The sequence below is a fragment of the Pseudorasbora parva genome, chromosome 20 (genome assembly GCF_024679245.1).
Source record: "Pseudorasbora parva isolate DD20220531a chromosome 20, ASM2467924v1, whole genome shotgun sequence".
Taxonomy (NCBI): Eukaryota; Metazoa; Chordata; class Actinopteri; order Cypriniformes; family Gobionidae; genus Pseudorasbora; species Pseudorasbora parva.
In genome coordinates, this window is record NC_090191.1 from 387,846 (window position 1) to 413,183 (window position 25,338).

General features: G+C 42.7%; 1 protein-coding gene across 1 annotated transcript in view; it reads right to left on the bottom strand.

Annotated features, from left to right (window-relative positions):
• The window catches only part of LOC137049933 (stonustoxin subunit beta-like), a 35,001-nt gene extending 10,168 nt beyond the window's left edge, over nucleotides 1-24,833 (bottom strand). The window contains exons 1-3 of the mRNA XM_067428678.1: nucleotides 24,661-24,833; nucleotides 23,712-23,804; nucleotides 10,975-12,681 (exon numbers count right to left, since the gene is read on the bottom strand). Of these exons, the coding sequence (XP_067284779.1) occupies nucleotides 10,975-12,681; nucleotides 23,712-23,802 (1,798 nt within the window). The 5' untranslated portion in view covers nucleotides 23,803-23,804; nucleotides 24,661-24,833. The remainder of the gene's footprint in view (nucleotides 1-10,974; nucleotides 12,682-23,711; nucleotides 23,805-24,660) is intronic.
• Between the last annotated feature and the right edge of the window lie 505 nt (nucleotides 24,834-25,338).

Genomic DNA, 25,338 nt, shown 5'->3' on the forward strand with positions numbered 1-25,338 from the left:
CAAGGATGCCAAATCCTGCCCTGGAGCTGTAAAAGCAAATCCTTTCTGACTGTAATCTCCTATAAGGAGGGGAGTCCAGTAGAACAATCAGTTCCGAGAACCACGTCTGAGACGGCCAGAATGGTGCCACCAGCAGAAGATTGGCCTTGCTCCCTCTCATTCTGCACAGAACCGCCGGAATCTGCTTGGGGATATGGACTGCCCTGAGGGACAGGAATTTGCCCTGGGCCCACAGGAGGAGACGGTGCGCATGCCTGTTCAGGGTGCGCGACTGAGAGCCACCCCCCCCCCCCACCGCCATGTTGTCTGTCCTGACAATGACATGGTGCCCTGCGAGGAAGGGGAGGAAATGCCGAAGGCCCAGGAAGACCGCTCTCAGCTCTCGGCAGTTAATGTGCCAGGCTTGACTTTCCTATGTCCAGATGTTCATGCTGGACGGCCTTCGAATACCGCACCCAAATCGGTGAGGGAGGCGTTCGTCGTAATCATCTGGCAACGGAAAACGACCCCTGTGCCGACTGAAGCGGGCCAGACATGTCCTGATACTGGAAATCCGGGCAGAAGCCAGACGGGCCTGCATTGACACAGAATCCAGACAGACCCCTAAAAAGGTGGTCTGTCGGGATGGTAAGGACACACTCTTAATGGTGTTCACAGGGCCAGGCTTGAAGTGGGCCAGGCATGTCCTGATACTGGAAATCCGGGCAGGGTCCAGAGGGGCCTGCATGACACGGAATCCAGATAGACCCCTAAAAGGCGGTCTGTTGGGATGGTAAGAACACACTCTTAACGGTGTTCACAGGGCTGGAGGGATCGTTCGGCCGCAACAGAAAGCTGACTGCGTCCATATGCGGCGAGGAGGCTGCGATGACCTGAGTGGGAAGCGTAAGGTCCACTGACCACTGGAGAGAATGGGCCGTGTCTCCTAGAAAACGGTTAGTGGAAATGGGATCCGACGGACTCAGGGGGAGAAAGCCTAAAGTGTCTCCATTTCTTGGCGTGGGAGTGGTGAGAGGTTGAGCCGACCCTACCCCTCGAGAGAAGAGTGTGAAGGGGGTGGACTCGGAGAGCGGCCAGGAGGCGGACAGAAATGCTTGCGCAGTCTGACCCAGCCCCGAACGTTCGGTCTGACTCTTTTCCCTGCCCGGAGGGTCAGAAACGACTCGGCGGGGCAGGAGCGGAAAGCTTCTGCCAGGCCGCTTCATCTGCACCGATGAGGTCTTTGTCTTGGAAAGGGGCGACCACAAACCGTGGTAGGTGGGGGATGACTATGATACACATAGAACACCACGTAGATGTTGACAGTCCTCACCAAATAAATCCCCCTAAGAAATAGAGTGCGTAGAGGAGAAAAAAACCTTCTTGTCGCGATTCTCAGTGAGGTTTAACCAAAGGTGGCGTTAGTGGCCACCAGACCAGCCATCGAGTGCCCTGCCGAGCCCGTAAGGCCGAAATACTTGGCTATGCGGTGCACTAAACAGCCCTAGGCGTAATACCGCTGAAAGATAAGAGGCCAGTGTGTCTTCGATCGCCGGAATGGCGGAATAACCATGCTCCACAGAACCAACGAGGATGGTGAAGTGAGCGGCTGCCACATCAGTAAGGCGGGCGGAAAACGGCTGCTTCCAGGATCTGGAGACCTAGTTGTGCAGATCGCTGAAAAACGGCAGTTTCCTTGTCACCGTGCGATTCGCACTAGCACACTTAAAAAATGTAATCGAGCTTAGAAGAATCCGATTCGTGGGGAACATAAGGCCAATCGATCGCAAGTTTCTCAGTCGTGCACGAAGCGCGTCGATGAGCTCGGAGTAGGCCACGCTTTTTCCTGGCACAAGGCAGGAGAGCGTCGTCAAACGAGACAGGCCCGAAATCCTCAGAGTCGGACGCTGTCGTAAGCAAAATGTCAGCCAGGCCGAAAGAAACGGTCTAACATGCTTCCGGGCTGGGGATCAAATAGTTTTAATAGCGAGCGCTCGGGAGAGGGAGTGAGAGAAGGGAAATAGCCCGCTCACACTCGATGTCCTAGAGCTAAACGTCCGAACCCCAGGCCACGCCTCGGGCGCGCGGCAGAGGAATATATATATATATATATATATATATATATATAATGTATCACTTACCATGCGGGTAATCACTCGCTCTATTCGAGCGATTACCCGCATGGTAAGTGATACATTATATATTTATGTATAATGTATCGGCGGGGCAACAACGAAACTCCATCATATACTTCACCAGTTAGGAGAACAAAGTTCCGCCATCCATGGAGAAAGATGCTTAAATCCAGTTTTTAAGGGTCAGATAAATCGCACGAAGGGAGCGATGCTACCGCTTCGTGAAGGCAGAGAAATCTGGGGAGAAGATGCCGCGCGCGCCAGTATAGCTCAAAGGGGATGAGCTAGAGGGGAGGTGCTGCGCCATCAGCCAATTAATTGGCGTGATTCTATAAGGCCTTCAGACAATCGGCACGCCCATGGGCGTACGCATTATGCAGCGTCAAAGTGAACCTATGAAAGAGAACAATACACTGTGAATTGAGCAGTTGAAAGACTAGTTAGTAGACTGCGAGAATGTATTTTACAGGCCAGGCCAGGCCAGGCAAGGCAAATTTATTTTTTAATAATGATTAGCATCTTCTCTTAGTCTTTGCTAAACACTCACATGACATAGTCTTACAATATGCTTAAAACGCTAAAAACGGACGCGCGCAAGAAAACTCGTCCAGTGTTTTATATCATCAATAAATAAATGCAGACTTTTCAAATTGAAACGCGGGACTGAAATTGAGGCTACAAAGAAATCTCTAGCTCTCGTTTTGGTCATAGTTTGTCTTGAAAAAACGAGATATTGAATGGTTGTCATAGGAGAAGTCAAGGATTGTGCTCTAAGGCTTGTCTTCTGACACTGCCAGAATTTCGTCTGAGGTAAAATTTGATCGCAGTGGTCATTAATCGGCTGCCGTTGACCATGTCAAACTAACAATCAAAGATGTCGGATTTTAGTCTAGGATCAGAGGAATCTTTTAGGATTTGCAAAATTTGTCTCAGACTGCCAACTTGTGGGCAAAATCGCACAGTGTGCACCCAGCTTTAATTGTGGTTATAATTTGTTATACTACAGTTAAAAAAAATTTAATACATTTAAAAATAATATTTCTGTATTTTTGTTTTAATGTGTGAGCCTGTATATCTTCATATTAAAACAGTCTGAGTAATTCTGAGTCTTGAATTTTAAACTCTTAAGCGTTGGTTTTCTAGATATGTGATGCTTATGTGTCTACCCATAAAGATGTGAGCGCCAGCCCTTTTATTTGGGGTATGTCAAAATTAACCACTTGCCAAAATGGGTAGTGTGACGACTCATGGGCGAGTAGTACTTGATTTTGTCCAGCAGGGGTCTCTGGGTAAATGTTGTGTGTGTTTTCAGGTTGAGCGCTGTGACACAGGTGTGGAGAATTGACGGTGATTGACCATACTGCTTATAAGAAGTTTGAGAGTTGACAAGAAAAGAGATGGTGTGTTGGGACAAAAGGCTGGGAGCGTGATCTCTGCGGTCCTGGTAGCTTGGACATCCTGTTGGCTCTCATCCTCTCCAGTCAAGGTTTGATGTGTTTTTTGTAATTGGTGTTATTTTAATCCTTACTTGTCGTTATGTTTGTCTTTTTGATTAAACGCTTATTATTTTGCAAATTAGATTATTTGTATGGCCTCTCCATTCATGTTGCTTTTCCTCGAGTCTTGGTGTTGTAACGTATGGGGTTCATCCGCAACTGACCTGAGATTGGCTCGGGAGGTTGTAGAATTTGGATAATTCTTTGATTGGAATTATAATTTGGATAATTTGTAAGAGTACTGGTTTCAAAATGGGGTATTATTAGGAAGATAAGTTTTGGGGAGTGTCATACAAAAATGATTTTTTTAGTGGTCCTGGATTGGAGAGGAGAGAGAAACATGGCCGACAGTTGCACTTAAATTGCTCAGATGGTGCGGTTTAGACTGCAATAAGCCATGAGAAACCCCGTGTTAAGCTGAAGAAGCGCTTAATGCTTTTTTGTTATTTTAGGTTTTTTTTTTGTTTGTTTTTTTGGTGCGTCGAACGTGGGTAGACTGGTTAGTAGTTGAGCTGCATGTGGGCGTACTGAAGACTAGGGTTGAGGATAATTAGTTGTTTAATTATTAGTTGGGTGTGGGGTGGCTATACAAGAGTTCTGGTAGTGGATGTTTGACCAGTTGTTTCAGGTGAGTATAACTTTTTCGTTCTGTGGATTATAGCAAAGCCGGCCGAAATAGATTTGTTACAGGATTTTTTAGCTGCTCCTACGAATGAGAAATTAGGAGGTCTGTCAAAAGAACAATTGTTTAAAGTAGCTGAACATTTCGATTTTAAATGAGCTGTTCCAGAAAGTATAAAGGTAACTTCTTCGGGAGGCAGTAGAGGAAAAATTAAAAGAGATTTATTTTAACTGCAGAGACCCAGTCTGAAGAGGTGATATCTGAAGGTACTTCAATCCCTCATGCGTTATTAGCACCTGTTGGGTTAACATTCGAGCAATAGTTAGAACTCCTTAGTATACAAAACAAAGAACGTGAATTAGATAGACAACTCGTTTTACATAAACTAAAAATGCAAGAGTGAGACCAAGAACGTAAATTTGAAACGCTTCGAATGCAAACTAAAATGGAAGAAGTGAAATTGGCACAGGATGCGGAACGTTTAAAATGAATCGGGCAAGGGAAGCTCAGTAGGGATAGTGCTGAACCTCTGGATGATCAGGAACTTTCGGGGATGAGTGGAAATCGAATGTCGGGTTTACTACAGCTGATTAAACTCTTACCAAGATTCAATGATTGAGATCCAGATGTGTTCTTTTCTCTGTTTGAAAGCTTGGCTGAGGATAGAGGTTGGAACGATGCAGAGTGTACACTCCTACTACAAAGCGTTTTAGAGGGTGAAGCTCAGGAAGCCTTCATCTCACTTTCCTCTGAAAATCGAAAGAACTATAAGTTTGTAAAAGAGGTGGTGTTAAGGGCATATGAACTTGTCCCTGAAGCATATCGGCGACGGTTTAGGGGATGGAGGAAAGCTGATCGAAAAACACACGTAGAAGTGACTAGAGAACTGACAAGTTATTTTAACAGGTGGTGTACATCACTGAGTGCTAATAGCTTTGAAGGTCTTTCGAATCTGATAGTACTAGAACAGTTTAAAAACATTATCCCCAAGCATGTCGCAATGTTTGTAAACGAACATAAAGTGATGACCGCTGCGGAGGCGGCTGTTCTTGCGGATGAATATGTTTTAATTCATAAAACCGCTGGTGATTCGTTCAATGAAAGTAATGTGGTGGCGGATACTTGGTCATGAGCATTATTGCACAAGTAATCGTATTGGTCCTTGTCTCCCGTTCTTTTGCCTGGCTTGATGTGTTTTTGTAATTGGTGTTATTTTAATCCTTACTTGCCGTTATGTCAGTCTTTTTGATTAAACGCTTATTATTTTGCCAATTGGATTGTGTATGGCCTCTCCATTCATGTTGCTTCTCCTCAAGTCAAGGGGTTGTAACAGTAGTTATAGGCAAGGGGTTAAGAGAAGTAAAATTGGGAATTATTCTTAAATAAAGGATTTAAACAACGACGACGATGAAACGGCAACTGAATCCATGCAAAATGCTGACCTTGACACTGACACAAAACTGTTCAGACATCCGCAAGCAGCGAGGTTTGTGAGCTGGGCGTTAACATGGACTCTTACGAGTCTGCTGAGGTCGGGACCACAGACTGTAAAAATGGCCGTAGTGTCTGTCACCCATAGGATTCTGATAAGCCGCTCTGAATTGTAAGGCAGAGACGAGCTGGGCATTGCCATCTTGCGAGCACGTCATCGCGTGTCACTCGGATAACAGAAAATGGGCAAAGAGGCGGGATGTGGGCGGCACTTGTGACGCAAGGAATGTAGACAGCGGCTAAATGGCACAGTTGTCATGAAGGTCAATTTGTACCAGGCTGTAAGCATGTTTTTTTTTTCTGCTGTAAAGCTGAGAATTTTACCATTGGGCTCAGTGAGATTCTGCTCCCTTCTGGAGCCCTAGTGGCCAGTTGAGGAATTGCAGTTTACATTACTTCCGTATTGGCTTCAAGAGAGATCGCAGGAGGTTACCGCTTGGTCGGGACACATGTTCGGATGGTTGCCAGGGAAGATGACAAGCCCTACCAACCCAGGATGAAATTTACAGGCAAGCGAATTGGTGGGGAAATGTTTGAGCATTCATTTCACAAAGAATGTTTACAGTAAGATTGCTAAATCAGTCAATCATTTCAGTTTTTTTATTTAATTTAACCTGTTAAGCTGATTTCTAAATTTTGAAAAAATCCTAAGAAATGTATACTCAGACTAAAACAAATACAGTTTGTGAATCCTTTGCACTAAAAGCATAATTATGGTCTCATTTGAAAGCAGACACCTGGCAGTTTACTGTAAAGTCAAAATGATAATATTTTTTATAATAAAAAAAAGCTATAATAAGCTTCAAAGTTTTGTAAAGTTATTAGAAATTTATTTGTATGATATATCTTTATGAAAATAAAATTGAAGTGGGCCTTGGAGAAATCTAGAAATGCACTACAGCTAAAGCCACAAGTCTGACCATGTTATATTTCAGATCTGAAGATGATCAGTCTAAAACTCTGCATTTTATTAAACGTTTTACAAGATCGTTTCATGTGATTTTATTTTGAGATATCGCTGAAATATCAACTGATGTTTATTGCCACATCTTCTCAGCTTTCAGTCGCTGTATTGCCTCTATTGTTTAGAGGTGCAAACTGCCCCATTCAGTTTGTCTCCCCGGCATTCACACTTCTGCGGACTGGTTATGGCTCCAATTATTATTCTTTTGTCTGCATTATAATTACTAACGATTCTCTATTCAAACTGTTCTATTCAAACCTCATTTCTAAATCAAACCTCTCACTTTACCCTCACTGAGACTCTATTGAATGCATTTCGTCCAAATAAGCATTTCAGTAGTTTTACATTTAGAAAATGTTCATAAAAATAAAGTATTTACTCAGTGGCAGGTGCATCTAGGGCAAGCTAGCATGTTAGCTTAGCACACCAGCAAAACAACAATTTATACGATTAAAATCATGTTTTATTCAAAACTTGCTTCATATCACTTTATATTTTATATGTAGAGTGTTTTATATAACAATATGTGATCTCATATAGCTTCGGGTCAAAAAATCTGACAGAAAATATACAATGCTAAAAGCTATGTGGAATAGCATTGCATTATAAATATCATCTATTATGAAACCACCCAACATGGCATAAAGAACACAGACCAACCATATATTGCCGCGATTGTGTGTTTATTGTCTTAAAACGTGTTTATCTGCATAAAATAGCGATCTGACGATCCCAGGGAGCTGTGTGGATATGTCCATATGTCAGATACTTCCTGAATGTCACATGGTGTGTCTGTTCTTCATGTGTTCCCCATGGGGTGAATTTTCAGTAGTACAGCTTTCCAGCGCCCTCCGGCTGCCAGAATGAATTGAAAACACAGCATATCACAGTATACTGCGCTCATAATCACACATCCGCGGATTTTGGATAAATATTGAATAAATAATACTTCTCTGTATAGAAATTTGACTCAAACATGAGAGAATCTATCAATATTTCTCCACATCTGCACACATTTGAAGTAAAAGCCCTGAGGGAAGTTGTTTTGTCGAGTGTCTTCATGACGACCAAGGAGGATTTTTTTATGAATGGGAGCAAATGACGCGCATATTACAATCAAAAGGTAGCGACGCCCAAGATCATATTCATAACTCCTGGAACATATTAACACATTACGGTCACTATAAGACTTTGAGAATAAAACAGAGGTAAAAAAATGAAACTTTAGTCTTAGATCTTTTTAATGATGTATAGTTTGTCAAGGTAATTACTTACATCTGATAGTAATTTTGAGCTAATTTAAACAAAGAGACCTTCAGTGCGTCCTCGTCCTCGTGACGGTTATCAGGTTAATATTGAAAGCAGAAAAGTTAGAAAACGGTTCCTTTTTCTTTCTTTTTTTTCCAAAATACAAAAAACAAGAATTAGCTAGGGTTTTCGTTCTGAGGTAGAAAAATTAATAAACTAGATTCCATAAAAAAACAACTGGATTCCTCAGAATGACAAAAAAAATCAAGCTGAATTCTTGTTTGTGGGAATATTTGGTTGTGGGCCCTCTAAACCTTCCGGAATTCCCACCAAGTGAAGATTGGATATGCGGGAACGACACTCTAAATCAATGCAATTAGCATACAGTGAAGTAATTTATTTTCCAGCTAAATCCCAGCACATAGAGACTCTTTCACCTAGATTAGTGGAACTGCTTTGGCATGGTTTAAATCGTTATTATCTGACCGTTATCAGTTTGTAGCAGTAAATGAAGAGATGTCACACCGATCACAAGTTCAGTATGGGGTACCGCAAGGCTCAGTGTTAGGACCGCTGCTCTTCACCCTGTATCTGCTCCACTGGGAGATATCATTAGGAAACATGGCGTTAGTTTTCATTGTTATGCTGACGATACTCAGCTCTATATTTCCTCACACCCTGACGAAACCTACCAATTCACAAGATTAACGGAATGCAGAGCTGATATAAAAAATTGGATGAATAGTAATTTCCTGCAACTTAATTCAGATAAAACTGAATTTTTAATTATTGGACAGAAAAGCTCCACAAGTAGTAACCGAGAATACTGTCTAACACTTGATGACTGCTCTGTCAAGCCCTCGTCGTCAGTGAGGAACCTGGGTGTGCTCTTTGATACCAATCTTTCATTTGAAAGCCACGTTTCTAGCATCTGTAAAACCGCATTCTATCATCTTAAAAATATATCTAAATTACGGCACATGCTTTCAATGCATAATGCTGAACAGTTAGTACATGCATTCATGAGCTCGAGGCTAGATTATTGTAATGCTCTACTGGGTGGTTGCCCTGCTCGCTTAATAAACAAACTCCAGCTAGTCCAAAATGCAGCAGCTAGAGTTCTTACTAGAACCAGGAAGTATGATCATATTAGTCCAGTTCTGTCAACACTGCACTGGCTCCCTATTAAACATCGCATACATTTTAAAATCTTGCTTATTACTCAAAGCACTAAATGGTTTAGCTCCAGTACTTAAGCGAGCTCTTAACACATTATACTCCATCACGTCTAATGCGGTCTCAAAACTCTGGCCAGTTGATCATACCTAGAATATCTAAATCAACTGCAGGCGGTCGATCCTTTTCCTATTTAGCTCCGAAACTCTGGAATAGTCTTCCTGGCGCTCTATGATAAATTAAAATAAGCTGATAACATCACTGTTTACTCCAGAACGACTGTACAGCCAAATCAAGTTTTGTTGCAATGTTGTCCTGTTTAACACTGTGAAGCTGCTTTGACACAATCGCCGTTGTAAAAGCGCTATAGAAATAAAGTTGACTTGACTTTGGATCATTGTAATCTCTTTGGGAGGAGGACTTCAGTATTATATTAGAAGATGAAACCTGGGACGCTATCTTGAAAAGGATACATTCTTCTTCAATTAGCTCTAGGCATAGGCTTATTCACTTTAAGGTAGTGCACTGTATTCATTGGTCTAGGGTACAACTCTGTAAGATATTTTTGACGTAGACCCCACCTGTCGACGCTGTGTTGTTGTACCGTGCCCAGGTGTGATTGCCCCCCTCTCCACTACCCCGCTGGCCCCCACTCACACTTGCACTTAACATACCGGGCTGGAGCTTGCGTCATTCATGATGCAACTTTTTTTGTTTTGAAGACCGGAAAAAAAAACTTTTACTAATAGACTGGCTAATAGATTTATCATTTATGCCATGCAGCGATTTTTCACTTGACTGCACTGCACATATTAGAAGATCATTACAGATGCAGCTGACTTTGAAGGAGGAATATACGGCTTTACTCGCAAAGTACAAATTATGTTAAGCAATAATGTGATAACCAGAGTTGTTATAAACCTAAATAAACTTGATTTAATCGAAAAGTGTATCCAAGTAGTAATAATTGGGTGTTTGTTGTTGTCATAATGACAGTAGTGCACAGGTGTTCCATGCTCTAACACGGTGAGTGCTCATACTGCCTGCGAACCTCGAGCCCAACCAATCGGGCCAGGCCCAGCCAAACGAACCGACCGGGGCACGGTTCAAAGCACCTAGAGTGAGTACACATTTTGTTTTCATTCTTTTTGTCCCTCATTGTCCCCGTCCTAAGCTATTAAGTTTTTGGGACAGATATTTAGTTGTTTCTCAGACATTTTCACTACAGCAATAGACCCCAACCCATTGACAGCCTTATTTGGGGTTCTTCTGGAAAAAATGTAGACTAACAGCCTTAGAGATGGATACCATTTTACTTTGCACACTGCTGGCTAGATCACTTATACGAATTAACTAGAAGCGGCCATCTTCTCCAACCAACCGTCATTGGGTTTTTGACCTAGTTTGCCCTCAAACTGGAAAAGATTAAATTTGTATTTAAAATGAACCCTTACCTTTTCGTAAAATCTTGGAGCGCATTTTTAGAGTACTTTAGGGAGATTGATCTGGGTAAAGGTAATATGTTTTCTCTTTTTTTCTTCCTGTTGTTTTGTATGTTTATATGAATATGCATACAGTATATTATTGTGATTATATGTTTATATGAATGTGGACATTTATTATGCATGTTTTATGCAGTATTATGTATACATACAATTTTGTAACAATTATATTATCTGTACTGTGCCTTGACATGTTTATGGGCTTTTCTTTAATAAACATATTAAAAATCTTCTTTTGTATTGAGCAGAAAAAAAACTCATACTGGTTTGGAACAACTTGAGAGTGATTCAATGATGACAGAATTTTCATTTTTGGATGGACTATCACTTTAATGCAAAGAAATGTGCATATGGCACTTACCTGAAGGTATGGGGCTGACACTGTCACTGGCTTCACTCACTCCCAATTTACCCACTATCCTGCAGCGGATCAAGTACTGCTTTCCAAACTCCAATCCAGTCAGAGTTAAGTCTTCATCAGGTGTGTTTATGGCATCCCACTGTTCCCTGTTCACCTTCTGGTACTCCACTCTGTACTGCAGAGTTTCTCCAGTTGGGGACTTCTGCAGTTTCAGGGTCACACTGCGCTCCAGGACCTTCTTCACTTCTGGAGGAGGAGGCTTTGACACGGGCTGGAACTGTGTGTCTGTCAGCTTCCCTTTTTTATACAGACGGATGGAGGAGCGTGGACTGGATGGATCGGATATGGCAGAAATAATGAATCTGTATCTCTTTTCCTCTTTATTAGCCTCTGCAAAACCTCTGAAAAGAGAAATGGTCTCTCTCATCTTTGAGATGAGATCAGGATTCTTGAACCACTCTTCTGATGCTCGAAACGTGATAGGAAGTGGTTTCTTTACCACATCTAGCTCTTTAAACTCTTCAGATTCCAGAAACTCCTTCAGGGTTGAAAGATACGGGTCATCATACTTCAGAGATGTGAAGGTCAAGCACACCACAACATCAATATCAGGATCAAGGAGCATGGTGTTGAGACCGTCTGAGTTTTCAGTTTTGATTCCCTCCAGCATTCTGGTGTACAAAGTTAAGTGGTTAAGTTCAGACTTTACATCTTCCAACCATTGGTTAAGCCTGTCAGCACTAAAAGGGGAGTTATAGTGGATCTTCTGAATGTCTTCAAGCGACTTCTCCTTCATCTCTCCTCCTCGTATAGCAGGCAAGACTCTGGCCACTGCTTTCATAAGCACCGTTTGGTAAATGCTAAATGAGTTTTGAAATAAGCGCAGTCTCTCTTGGACGTCGCTGAAAAAATTCACCAATGTGTTTCTGGAGAGGTCATTGCATGTCCTCTCTACTTCTCCCAGCTCCTCCATTATACCTTCAATTTTGGAAACCAGACGTGTGGTGATTTCTCTCTCCAACCGAGCAGCTTTTGTATCCAGTTTAGAAAGAGGATAGAGCCAGGCTTTGATTGGAACTGCATTCTTTGGATTCTTCTTTAGAATAGTGGGGAGCTTCTTGTACACGTCTAGGGCCTCTATGAAAGTGGTAGGGTTCTGATCAAGGCGGAAGTCACCATGAAATGTGCAATCAATGCTCTCAGCCCTTTTCTTATCACTATCTGTCATTTCTACAGCACCTTTTCCCTCAATAGAAAAACCAGGGAGGCTTTTGACCATGATATTCAGTGCTCCTTCAATCTCCTGCTTTTTTTCCTCTTCTGAAAGTCTCCGATCAAACACCATGAAGGCCTGAGCTCCGTAGAGTACAGCCGTGACCACATGAGTTGCAGTTTTCTGATCAAACACCTGAGGGTAGGTGATGTGGCCCAGATGTTTCATAGTGAGCTGATCAAATCTTGAGGTTTCTTTGTAATACATTGTTACTCTGGACTGTTGGTTTGAGGATTTGGTGTCACGCAGAAACTTGGCAGATCCTCCCACCTCCACCAGCCCTCCTAAGAAGCTGGCCTTCAGGGAAGCACTTACATCCAGGAGATTGGCCTTACTAGAGAGAGAGTCGGAGCTACTGAACTTCACATCTGTCATGGGCTTGGGATGGGAGCTTAAATCTTTACTCAGTGAATCCTTATCCCACAGAGTAACACCTGAAATGAGAAATGACTTTAATAGTTACATATGAGGACACAAAGAATTGTTGAAGAAACCCCAAGTCAAAATTGATAAGATAATTAGTCTTGCATCCAGACTAATTATCAGTATACCTGAAGTGTGTTAATGATTAGTTAACTTAAAATGTGCTATTTTGGAACAACTGATTTTGTACAAAGTATATTTAAGTTTTAATTAAGTTGTGTAAAAGCCTAACTTAAAGCCTATTTAGTGTACTTGTATGTGCTAAATTGGAACAACTTTACGTAGTGCACTTTTATAACAATCCCAAGCTTAACTAAACCCATAACCAGTCATATGATTTGTTAAAAAGGAAACATGCCACATTAATAGTTCAGTTAACACAGAATAAACATAACTCTTAAATCTTATTCAATGCAATTTTAGTTATATTTTATATTAAGTATTATTAAAGTACAGCAACACTCATTTCACCTCAACCTTTTTACCATGTCAATTCACACTAGCAAAATACAAAAACATAATATCAAATTATGTATAAACAAAGTTCAAAAACATATCAAAGTTCATGTGTGAAGTACACGGGTAATAGGTTGAATAAAGTGCTCTCTGGAATTTCATTAAAGGTCCCAAAATGGCTGGTATATCCTTAAATAACTGGATCAAATGGAACCCATGTCCCTGTATCATGCAAGGTCCAATTTTATAGAAGTTTAATTTACAGTAGCAGTTGTTTTGGAGATTAAAGAGCCTTTGTTTTAAAATTAAATACTGCACTGTTAATTGGCCATTTAAGCAGGCATATATGTTATAATGACTTTGAATAATGGCTGTTAAAAAAACAAAATATTCATAACAAATAATAATGAGAATTACGTCCCATACATTGAAAGGTGTAAAATGATCGCAGAGTGAGCACATTGTAGCATTAATTGAGCTGTTCTCCTTGCCAGACATTAGACATAAGACTGCAAATGGGTGTCTGCAGGCCAACAAACTTATTTGATAGCATCTTCTCTAAAAAAAATCCCAACATGGTCTTAGAAAATGTTTCATAAACTTCCTAGTTTTGGACATAACAGCCTCAGATTTTAAATAAAGCATGACCACACTTATGGCTCGCCTAAAGGATTATTAGGGACACCTGTTCAATTTCGTAATTAGGGTGTGTTCCTAGTCAAGACAATCTCCTGAACTCCAAACTGAATGTCAGAATGGGAAAGAAAGGTGATTTAAGCAATTTTGAGCGTGGCATGGTTGTTGGTGCCAGACGGGCCGATTTGAGTATTTCAGAATCTGCTCAGTTACTGGGGTTTTCACACACAACCATTTATTGGGTTTACAAAAAATGTTGTGAAAAAGGAAAAACATCCGGTATGGAGCAGTCCTGTGGGAGAAAATGCCTTGTTGATGCTCGAGGTCAGAGGAGAATGGGCCGACTGATTCAAGCTGATAGAAGAGCAACTTTGACTGAAATAACCACTCGTTACAACCGAGGTATGCAGCAAAGCATTTGTGAAGCCACAACACACACAACCTTGAGGCGGATGGGCTACAGCAGCAGAAGACCCCACCGGGTACCTCTCATCTCCACTACAAATAGGAAAAAGAGGTGACAATTTGCACGAGCTCACCAAAATTGGACAGTTGAAGACTGGAAAAATGTTGCTTGGTCTGATGAATCTCAATTTCTGTTGAGACATTCAGATGGTAGAGTCAGATGGTAGATGGTAGAGACCACCATGTCCCCATCCTCTGATGGCTACTTCCAGCAGGATAATGCACCATGTCACAAAGCTCAAATAATTTCAAATTGGTTTCTTGAACATGACAATGAGTTGACTGTACTAAAATGGCCCCCACAGTCCCCAAATCTTAACCCAAAAGAGCATCTTTGGGATGTGGTGGAACGGGAGCTTCGTGCCCTGAATGTGCATCCCACAAATCTCCATCAACTGCAAGATGCTATCCTATCAATATAGGCCAACTTTTCTAAAGATTTTTTTAGGACCTTGTTGAATCAATTCCACGTAGAATTAAGGCAGTTCTGTTGGCGAAAGGGGGTCAAACACAGCAGCAGCATTGTGAACTTTTGTAATGACACGTTTGGCCAACTTATAAATGTGTCATTACATTTAAACTGCAAACACATGAGGTGAGTCTCTGCATTAAAGACCCACACATGGCAAATCAACGTGTGGCTACATTTCCATCCGATGCGGTAGGAACTTGAACTGATTGTGTAGGGTTTTAACTGTGACAAATCTGACGATGATTGACATGGCAGCTAAACGGTGTTGCCGGGATGCGCGTAACTAAGCGACAAAGTCGGTTAAAGATGATGAAGTAGTATGTCCCATAGCTTGCATACTTTTCTGCTACACACTCAAAATCTGTACTTTTTCTTCACAAAAAGAGCACATACTTTTAGGTCGTAGTATAAGTAGACTAATTGGGACGCAGACAGTATCTCCCTCATACAAATTTGAAGGAGAATCCCGCTATAATCAGGCAGACATTTCAAAATAAGAGTCCCAGTTGGATACACAATTTGTTTCTCCAATTGTTCATCTAACCCTTTCTCCTCTGTTGCAGAAGAGTCGTTCCTTCCGTTCTGGCAGGAGCTGAATTTCTCTGGCTAATTTTCTCCACTATTACAGCAGTGCTGTTCTCTCTGCTCCCACAGGAGCTCAGCTTCTATGGCCAATTTCTCCACTATTACAGCAGTGCTGTTCTCTCTGCTCCCACAGGAGCTCAGCTTATATGGCCAATTTCTCCACTATTACAGCAGTTCTGTTCCCTCTGCTCCCACAGGAGCTCAGCTTCTCTGGCTAATTTCTCCACTGCCGCAGCAGTGCCGTTTCCTCTGCTCCCACAGGAGCTCAGCTTCTCTGGCTAATTTCTCCACTGCCGCAGCAGTGCTATTTCCTCTGCTCCCGCAGGAGCTCAGCCAGTGCGGGAATGCGGTGCAGGAACTGGAGCCCTCTCTGGACTCAGTGCACGGGACGGAGCCCTCTCTGGACAAGGACAGATGCTAGCCAGGGCAAGGAAATACAAATGGGCATCTCTGGAATCTCCTCCGAGATGACAGCAGGCTGCTACGTAACAGCCCCTGAATCTCTGGAGGACGCCCTGTGCTCTTCCCAAGTACACAAGACAGCCACCACATAATTTAAACCACCTCATAATTTAATTTAATTTAATAATGAACAAACAACATGGAACAAAATAACACTAAAGTAAAACCAAAGAAAACCAAAAAGAACCAGGATCGGGGAACAGTATAGGCAAGGCAAGGCAAGTTTATTTATATAGCACATTTCATACACAATGGCAATTCAAAGTGCTTTAACCTGATAACCGTCACGAGGACGAGGACGTGCTGAAGGTCTCTTTGCTTAAATTAGCTCAAAATTACTATCAGATGTAAGTAATTACCTTGACAAACTATACATCATTAAAAAGATCTAAGACTAAAGTTTAATTTTTTTACCTCTCTTTTATTCTCAAAGTCTTATAGTGACCAGAATGTGTTAATATGTGCCAGGAGTTATGAATATGATCATGGGCGTCGCAACCTTTTGATTGTAATATGCGCGTCATTTGCTCCCATTCATAAAAAACTCCTCTGTGGTCGTCATGAAGACACTCGACAAAACAACTTCCCTCGGGGCTTTTACTTCAAAAGTGTATTGATAGATTCTCACATGTTTGAGTCAAATTTCTATACAGAGAAGTATTATTTATTCAATCTTTATCCAAAATCCGCGGATGTGTGATTATGAGAGCAGTAGACAGTGATATGCTGTGTTTTCAATTCATTCTGGCAGCCGGAGGGCGCTGGAAAGCTGTACTACTGAAAATTCACCCAATGTGGAACACATGAAGAACAGACACACCATGTGACATTCAGGAAGTATCTGACATTTCCAAAACAGCTTCCTGAGATCGTCAGATCGCTATTTAATGCAGATAGACACGTTTTAAGACAATAAACACACAATCGCGGCAATATATGGTTGGTCTGTGTTCTTTATGCCATGTTGGGTGGTTTCATAATAGATGATATTTATAATGCAATGCTATTCCACATAGCTTTTAGCATTGTATATTTTCTGTCAGATTTTTTGACCCGAAGCTACATGAGATCACATATTGTTATATAAAACACTCGACTTATAAATTATAAAGTGATATGAAGCAAGTTTTGAATAAAACATGATTTTAATCGTATAAATTGTTGTTTTGCTGGTGTGCTAAGCTAACATGCTAGCTTGCCCTAGATGCACCTGCCACTGAGTAAATACTTTATTTTTATGAACATTTTCTAAATGTAAAACTACTGAAATGCTTATTTGGACGAAATGCATTTGATAGAGTCTCAGTGAGGGTAAAGTGAGAGGTTTGATTTAGAAATGAGGTTTGAATAGAACAGTTTGAATAGAGAATTGTTAGTAATTAAAATGCAGACAAAAGAATAATAATTAGAGCCATAACCAGTCCGCAGAAGTGTGAATGTGTGCCGGGGAGACAAACTGAATAGGGCAGTTTGCACCTCTAAACAACAGAGGCAAAATAGCGAATGAAAGCTGAGAAGACATGGCAATAAACATCAGTTGATATTTTAGAGATATCTCAAAATAAAATTACATGAAACGATCTTGTAAAACGTTTAATAAAATTCAGAGTTTTAGACTGATCATCTTCAGATCTGAAATATAACATGGTCAGACTTGTGGCTTTAGCTGTAGTGCATTTCTAGATTTCTCCAAGGCCCACTTCAATTTTATTTTCATAAAGATATATCATACAAATAAATTTCTAATAACTTTACAAAACTTTGAAGCTTATTATAGCTTTTTTTTTGATTATGAAAAATATTATCATTTTGACTTTACAGTAAACTGCCAGGTGTCTGCTTTCAAATGAGACCATAATTATGCTTTTAGTGCAAAGGATTCACAAACTGTATTTGTTTTAGTCTGAGTTTGCATTTCTTAGGATTTTTTTCAAAAATTCGGAGTCAGCTTAACAGGTTAAATAGCTTTTTATAGCTTTCCTATAGCTTAAACAGTAGAGCATGGCACTAGCAACGCCAAGGTTATGGGTTCGATTCCCAGGGAAAGCAAGAATTGACAAAAAAAAAAGTTTGAATGTGTACCTTGAATGCAATGTAAGTTGCTTTGGATAAAAGCGTCTGCCAAATGCATAAATGTAAATGTTAAATAGAACTGAATTAATAGGGATAACAAATGCATTAAAAAGAATACAATGTGTAAAAATAAAAATAGAAACAGTTGTAAAGAGGGAAAAAAAAACAGATTCCAGATAGATTCCTATCTGCCTGATTCTAAATTCAGGTACTCCTATCTGAGAAGAGATGCAGCAGGTTCGCAATGTCTCCTGGACCTTACAAGTCAGTCCAAGAAGGGATCCTGTAGGGGACGTTACCGATGCCCCGCAGGGCCTCCTCTTTCTTGAGTCCGCTTATTTACACTCTCTGCTACCACAAGCAGAAAGAAGCAAAGCACACTGCTCTCTTTTTAAAATCTCTTTGAGTCAGACAGCCCTAACCAAAAGTAATAATGAACAGATATACGAAATAAGAAATAGAAATATACAGTTGTAAAGAGAAGTAAAAATAATAAAATGATGAACCAAAGATAAGAGCAAAGGTAAAATAAAACAGTTATCAAAAGAATTTAAAAAATGATGCATAGATTTACATGTACATTTAATCATTTAGCAGACGCTTTTATCCAAAGCGACTTACAAAAAAGGGGAGAGCAAAAGAAGCAACGAAACAAACAAGGCCAACAACCTGTAAGAGCTGTAAGAAGTCTCAGTTAATTAGCACAGTACACTTTTTTTTTTTTTTTTTTGGGACAAACAAACAAAAAATAATGGATAGTTAAGTGCTATTCTTTATTAGTCAGGTGCAGTTGGAAAATATGTGTCTTAAGATGTTTTTTTTTAAAATGGCTACAGACTCGGCAGCACGAATTGAGATCGGCAGGTCATTCCACCAGGTGGGAACGGTCCAGGAAAATGTCCGTGAGAGCGATTTCATGCCTCTTTGGGATGGAACCACGAGGCGTCGCTCACTCGCAGAACACAAGCTTCTGGAGGGTGTGTAAGTCTGAGCAAGCATAGATAAGGTGCAATCAGTCGGACATACAGTGCTCAGAGCTCATTCAGTAAATGCACAGCTAAACAGATGTGTTTTGAGTCTGGATTTGAATGTGGCTACTGTTGGAGCACATCTGATCTGTTCAGGAAGCTGGTTCCAACTGCGGCTGGCATAATAGCTAAAAGCAGAGTCTCCTTGCTTTGAGTGATGTGGCAGAGGGGGCGTGGTTCCGCAAGGTCTGTAGCGGGAGAGAGGGAGCAAGACCAAGCGGGGAGAAAGTAGGTCAAGTGCAAATGACTCACATCTGTGTCTGATTGCAGTAATTGGCTTGGAGAGACGGCTTTAAAACGGCAGCAGAGACAGAGAGTGAGAGAGACCAGGACTGGGACTGCTGCTGCTAACCCTGAGCATTTTGAATGAGCTGAAGCTGACGAGCTGAGAAACGTTGCCTACCGAGTTTTGAGTATATGAAAGAAAAGTGCCCTTGTGCGTTATGTTAAAGAGAAGTCTGATCAATAAAAGTGTGCAGTCCCAGTCTCGCCGACCCTGTCTTCTTCCTTCCATCACACACACACGAACCTTGTCACACTTCTGCCGAAACCCGGGAAGGTAGAAGATCGCCGCCGCCATGCAGACCCTGCCGAAGACACCGCTTGCAGACATTGTTCAATCGCTCGTCTTCACCATGAACACCATCAAGATCTGCTGGCCGTGAGGGAGGAGCAACAGAAACACATCCTGCCCCGGCGGTCCGCTGCTGCATCCACCCCGCCGCCAGTGGCAGCACCTCCTCCTGTCCATCACCAAGGATGCCCGCCCGCCGCCGCCCCTGCCCAGCGGCAGCAGCCACCACCCGGGCGTAAGCGTGGTGCCGGCCGTGGGAAGGACGTCCAGTCCGCTCAGGCCGCTGCCAAGCCAGATGGCAAGTGCCGTCGTAAGAGACCCTGAGACAGGCCGCCCAGAGATGGAGGAGACTGCTCTACAGGGAGTGGCAGCAGCACCAATTCCTCCCCCGGACTGGGGGGTCTTTTGTGTTTAACATCTGTTCCGCCACTGGCCCTAGTGCCAGTGGTACCCAAAACTTCACAAAAAGAGCAGTTTCCAAAATCTCTGGGTGCCAAGAGAGCACACTTGGCGGTGGTCGACACTCCCATGCCTTGTCAACCTCAAACGCCTCTCCAATTGGCAGCAATCCCCCTCAGTGGAAGCAGGTAGGTGCTGCCCCGCGCACACAGACCCCGCCTCTGGCTGCTACCATGCCATCCGGGCCGGGTCCCTGCATGCCACTGCACTGCTCCACTACGGGTACGTCTGTGGTGCCGTTGGTCCCACTGGTTCGGTCGCTGGGGGCCTGGCTAGCACTCCCCAGCCCGTCCCGCTGGCTCATCCGTACCATCAAACTCGGCTATGCGATTCAGTTCGCCCGGCATCCCCCCAAGTTCAGTTCAGGGATGTTCACTTCACCTCTGTGTTAAAGGAGGGCGCCCCAGTGCTTCAGGCGGAGATCGCAGTCCTACTGACGAAGGACGCGATCAAGCCAATTCCTCCAGCCGATATGAAGAGCGGCTTTTACAGCCCATACTTCATTGTGCCCAAGAAAAGCGGCGGGTTACGTCCGATCTTGGATCTGCGATTCTTGAACCGGTCCCTTCACAGGCTGCCGTTCAGAATGCTAACGCAGAAATGCATCTTCAGGTGCATCCGTCCCCAAGATTGGTTTGCATCGATCGACTGGTTTGCATCTCGATTCTCCCTCAACACAGACCGTTTCTACACTTTGCGTTTGACGGATGAGCATATCAGTACAAAGTCCTACCCTTCGGGCTCTCCCTGTCGCCCCATGTCTTCATAAAAGTCACGGAGGCGGCTATTGCTCCCATGAGAGAGCATGGTGTTCACATCCTCAACTACTTCGACGACTGGCTGATCCTTGCCCAGTCGCAAGAGCAGTTGTGCGAACACAGGGACATGGTGCTCAAGCACCTCAGCCAGTTGGGGTTTCGGGTCAACTGGGAAAAGAGCAAACTTTGTCCCACGCAGAGGATCTCTTTTCTCGGGATGGAGCTGGATTTGGTCGCCCTGACAGCGCACCTCACAGAGGAGCTCGTCCAGTCGGTGTTGAACTGCTTGAATTTGTTCAAATGCAGGACAGCGATCCCACTGAAACAATTTCAGAGGCTCCTGGGGCATATGGCATCCGTAGCCGCGGTCATGCCACTCAGATTACTTCATATGAGACAGCTTCAACGCTGGCTACACGACCGAGTCTGTGTCTCAGTCACACTGAGGTGCCGCCAAACCTTCAGCCCGTGGTTGGACCATGTATTTCTATGGGCGGGGGTGCCCCTAGGACAGGTATCCAGGCATGCGATTGTCTCCGCGGATGCCTCATCCACCAGTTGGGGTGCCACATACAACGGGCTTGCAGTTTCAGGTCTGTGGACGGGGCCTCAACTGCAATGGCACATCAACTGCCTGGAGTTGTTAGAAGTTCGTCTTGCCCAGAGCCGCTTCAAGACGCTGCTTCAGGGCAAGCACGTTCTGGTCTGTATGGATAGCACTGCAGCCATTGCTTACATCAACAAACAAGGTGGTCTACGCTCCCGTCGCATGTCACAACTCGCCCACCACCTCCTGCTATGGAGTCAAAAGCATCTGAGGTCACTTCGTGCCATTCACATTCCGGGTCTGCTCAATCGTGCAGCCGACGAGCTCTCACGACACCCAGTTCTCCCGGGAGAGTGGAGACTCAATCCCCAGGTGGTCCAGCTGATATGGAGCCGCTTCGGGACTGCACGGTAGACCTGTTTGCAGCCCCAGACACGGCCCATTGCCAGTTGTTTTATCCCCTGACCCTCGGCACGGATGCCCTGGGACACAGCTGGCCCCGGGGCCTACGCAAATATGCGTTCCCCCCAGTGAGCCTTCTCGCACAGACACTGTGCAAGGTCAGGGAGGTTGAGGAGCAGGTCCTGTTGGTAGCTCCGTATTGGCCCAACAGGACGTGGTTCCCGGAACTAGTGCTCCTTGCGACAGCACCTCCTTGGCCCATTCCTCTGAGGAAGGACCTCCTGACTAAAAGACGGGGCACCCTCTGGCATCCGCATCCAGACCTCTGGAAACTCCATGTCTGTTGAGTCCTCCGCAACCCGCGTCTAACACTCGCATGCATTGGTGGAACTGCTGTTAGGCTGGGTTTCATATGTCGTGACCCCTACGGCGGTCCCATATGTGTATTCTTCCACGGTACGGCTCCCTACGGTGAGCCCTCGGTAGAGCCTGCTCTGCCATCTCAGTGCGGTGTTGCTCCCCTGCCTAAGAAGGCCGGGGCCACCCCTGAGACTTCCGTGTGTTGCACTGCCCACGGCCAGTCCATAGGTGCACTCTCCACATGGTAATTCCCTCTGGGGTGATGTGGCTTCCGCAGCGGCCCCCAGGCCACGCTTTCCCAGTGTTATCCAATAGTCTGCTGAATAGGTCTTGTGGAACAGCAGTGTGACTCTCCCTGCAGGAATTTCCGCGTCCGGTACAGACGGGGTCTGAGGGGCTCTAGCAGGGCACTGGAAGTGGTAGTAACGGTGGCGTTTTCCAAAGGGATCCCAATTCGTTTGTCATTCCGACGTACATCGAAGTGACCGTCTGAAAGGGAACGTCTCGGTGACGTATGGTAACCCTTGATCCCTGAAAGAGGGAACGGAGACGTACGTCCCGTCGCCACAGTTGCTGTACCATCACTGCAGTTCGAGCCACGGGTTCGGCTCCTGAGTGAAAAACAACAGTGCGTGGGGATCACTTCCACTTTATACCCACGCCGCGGGGGCGGGTGCGATATGCAAAGCACGCACGCCAATGTTCATTGGCCCGTTTTCTATATCTCCAAGCTGATAGGGGCTCCCAGAACTGATCCCAATTCGTTCCCTCCTTCAGGGAATGAGGGTTACCATACGTAACCGAGACGTTTTCTTCTAGCTACGTCTCATTTAGAAGCAAAAAATCAAGGTAGTTTGTGATTATTAAGTCGTTGACTAGAAATGATTTGTTCTTAATTGAACAGATGTTTAGACGTGCTAACTTAACAGTATACATTCTTTCCCCCACCTTAGTCTTAATTTGACAAGTGACAGGCAGCAGATTATATTGATTTGCTAAACGGCCTGACAAGACTTTCTTTCACGTAACAGAATGGAAATAGAGAACGAGATAGGCACACTGGGTTACACTGGGCATACACCTGCATACATTTAAAAAAGGACCGATAGAGAACCAGAGAAAACATGGGCTATATATACACACAGGAAAGGCAAGCTAAATGAGATAACAAGGGGTGTGCTGAATGGAAAACACCTGGGGAGACTAATAAACATGAGAAACTACAAAACCACACAGAAACAGGACACAGAAACAATGCACAGATGACCTTCAACATAAGTCCCACAGAGTGCCAGACACAGAACAGATGGGACAACAACTTCAGGGTATTAAATAGTGTATTTTTAAAATACTTTTAGTGCATTGTTACAATGATTATTTTGAACATACAAATATATTTTAAAGTAGTGTTCAAATAAGCACAAAAAGTACACAGAACTTTCATTTTAGGGATATTTTTCTAAGATATATTTTTTAAAAATATTCTACAATTATTTTAAAGTGTTTTAAACATTATGATGGTAATATACTTTTACAAACTTTTTTTATTAGTATAATTACAATATACTATTGAAAAAGAAAATATACTTGAAATAAATAAAGTATAGCCTACTCCTTTTTTGCCAGGGTCATGTTGTTTTTTGTATAAGATTATTAATGTAATATTGTTGTGCTTTCTTATGTCTCATCATGACCTCACATGTACTGTAATGTTGATTCACATTTGGTTGAATAAAAAGCATTTAAGTGGGTACAGTACAGCACCTGGCATGAAGGAATCCTCACGGCAGTCATACAGCATCCCAGGATACAGAGGTCTTCCTAGAGCTGCCACTTCAATGTGCTCTGATGCCATGGCTGCAGGAAATCACAGTGAACAATGGGGATATTTATACATTTGAAGTTTAATAGTGACTACTTTATCATTCTAAAGTTATTTTGACGTGTTACTGATTTCATTTGTTCTTATATTGTTTTAAAAATCTGTAAAATGCAATCTAATTCAGTGTCTAAAAATCCATAAAAATAAGGGTAACAATTTACAATACGGGTGCACTAATATCATTAATTCATGCTTAACTTATGCACAGAATATCATGAGTTAATGTATAACTAATGGTGAACTAACCCATTTATTAATGATTACTGCATCAGATTCTACATGATTAATAGATTAAGTAATCATTAAATAGTTATTAGCTAAATGTGTCATAATGTATTCATTCCTTAATAACATATTATATTAACTAATAATGTAAATTAACATGTTAATTACCACAAGGGGTCAAAGCCATGCATTTCAACTTCCAGATGTCTGCTTTAATTAATCATTAGCTAAAGATTTATAAAGGTATCATTATGTTATGACTTTACTTGTTGGGGCACATGATTATTAACTAATTGATTAAGTAATAATATGTAATTGTGGTTATGGGTTTTGAATTAGTTAATAGTAATGTTGCCCAATGAGTAAAATTACCAAAATAAGGCATAAATCCCTCCTTCACTGAATGCAATGCATTCAATAATTTCTAACCGTTGCCTGCGGTGAAGTGACATCTGCATCTGATTAGTTTGAGGATATATTTGAGTTCCTAATGCATTTTGAGTCTTCCTGCAATACAGTCGAGATCTAAACAGCTCATAATCTGCAGGTGGCTGTTCACACTGTCATAACACTGCCTGTTCGTATCATTTTAAAGCGGTGTCTCACCTGGGCTCCTTGTGTGTATTCGGTATATTGATGAATGAAGTCGTCTGGTACGCTCTTCAGTTGAAGTCTGAAGTCAACTGGGTTCTTTGGTCATATTTATAGTGCTAATGTTCAGGAAATGTTTCCCTAGAGCATTTTGATTGGTAGAAGACAGAGAAATGTATCTGGTTAGACGTGTATTGCTCAACAGGAGGGTAAATACCTGGCTCCTTTAAATCTTTCAGACTAAACCACTCCCTCCTGTGTTCTGATTTGGTATCCGTTACCATAACTCTACTGTCCCCTCGGGGCTCTGTGGCCTGGGTCACATTCTTCAGCTGACTTTCTTAGATAAATGTTGTTGTTTTTTTTCACTGCATTTCTTCACTCTTAAGTCTTCCTTTACATAATTCCTGACATGTTAATTCTTGCAAAAACAGTTTGTTAACACTTTATATTGTCCAAAAGGGACCATTATTCTCCTGACTGTAAATAACTATACTCTACTAATACTCTAATTAGATGTGGCATTGCTTATAGGCAACAGAATATGTTAAAGGGACATCCATGACATTTTACAATGAAGATTGTCAACAAAGCAGCTTCAGTGTTAAACAGGACAATACTGCAGCAGAATTAGATTGGGCTGTACAGTCGTTCTGGAGTAAACAGTGATGTTATCAGCTTATTTTAATTTAT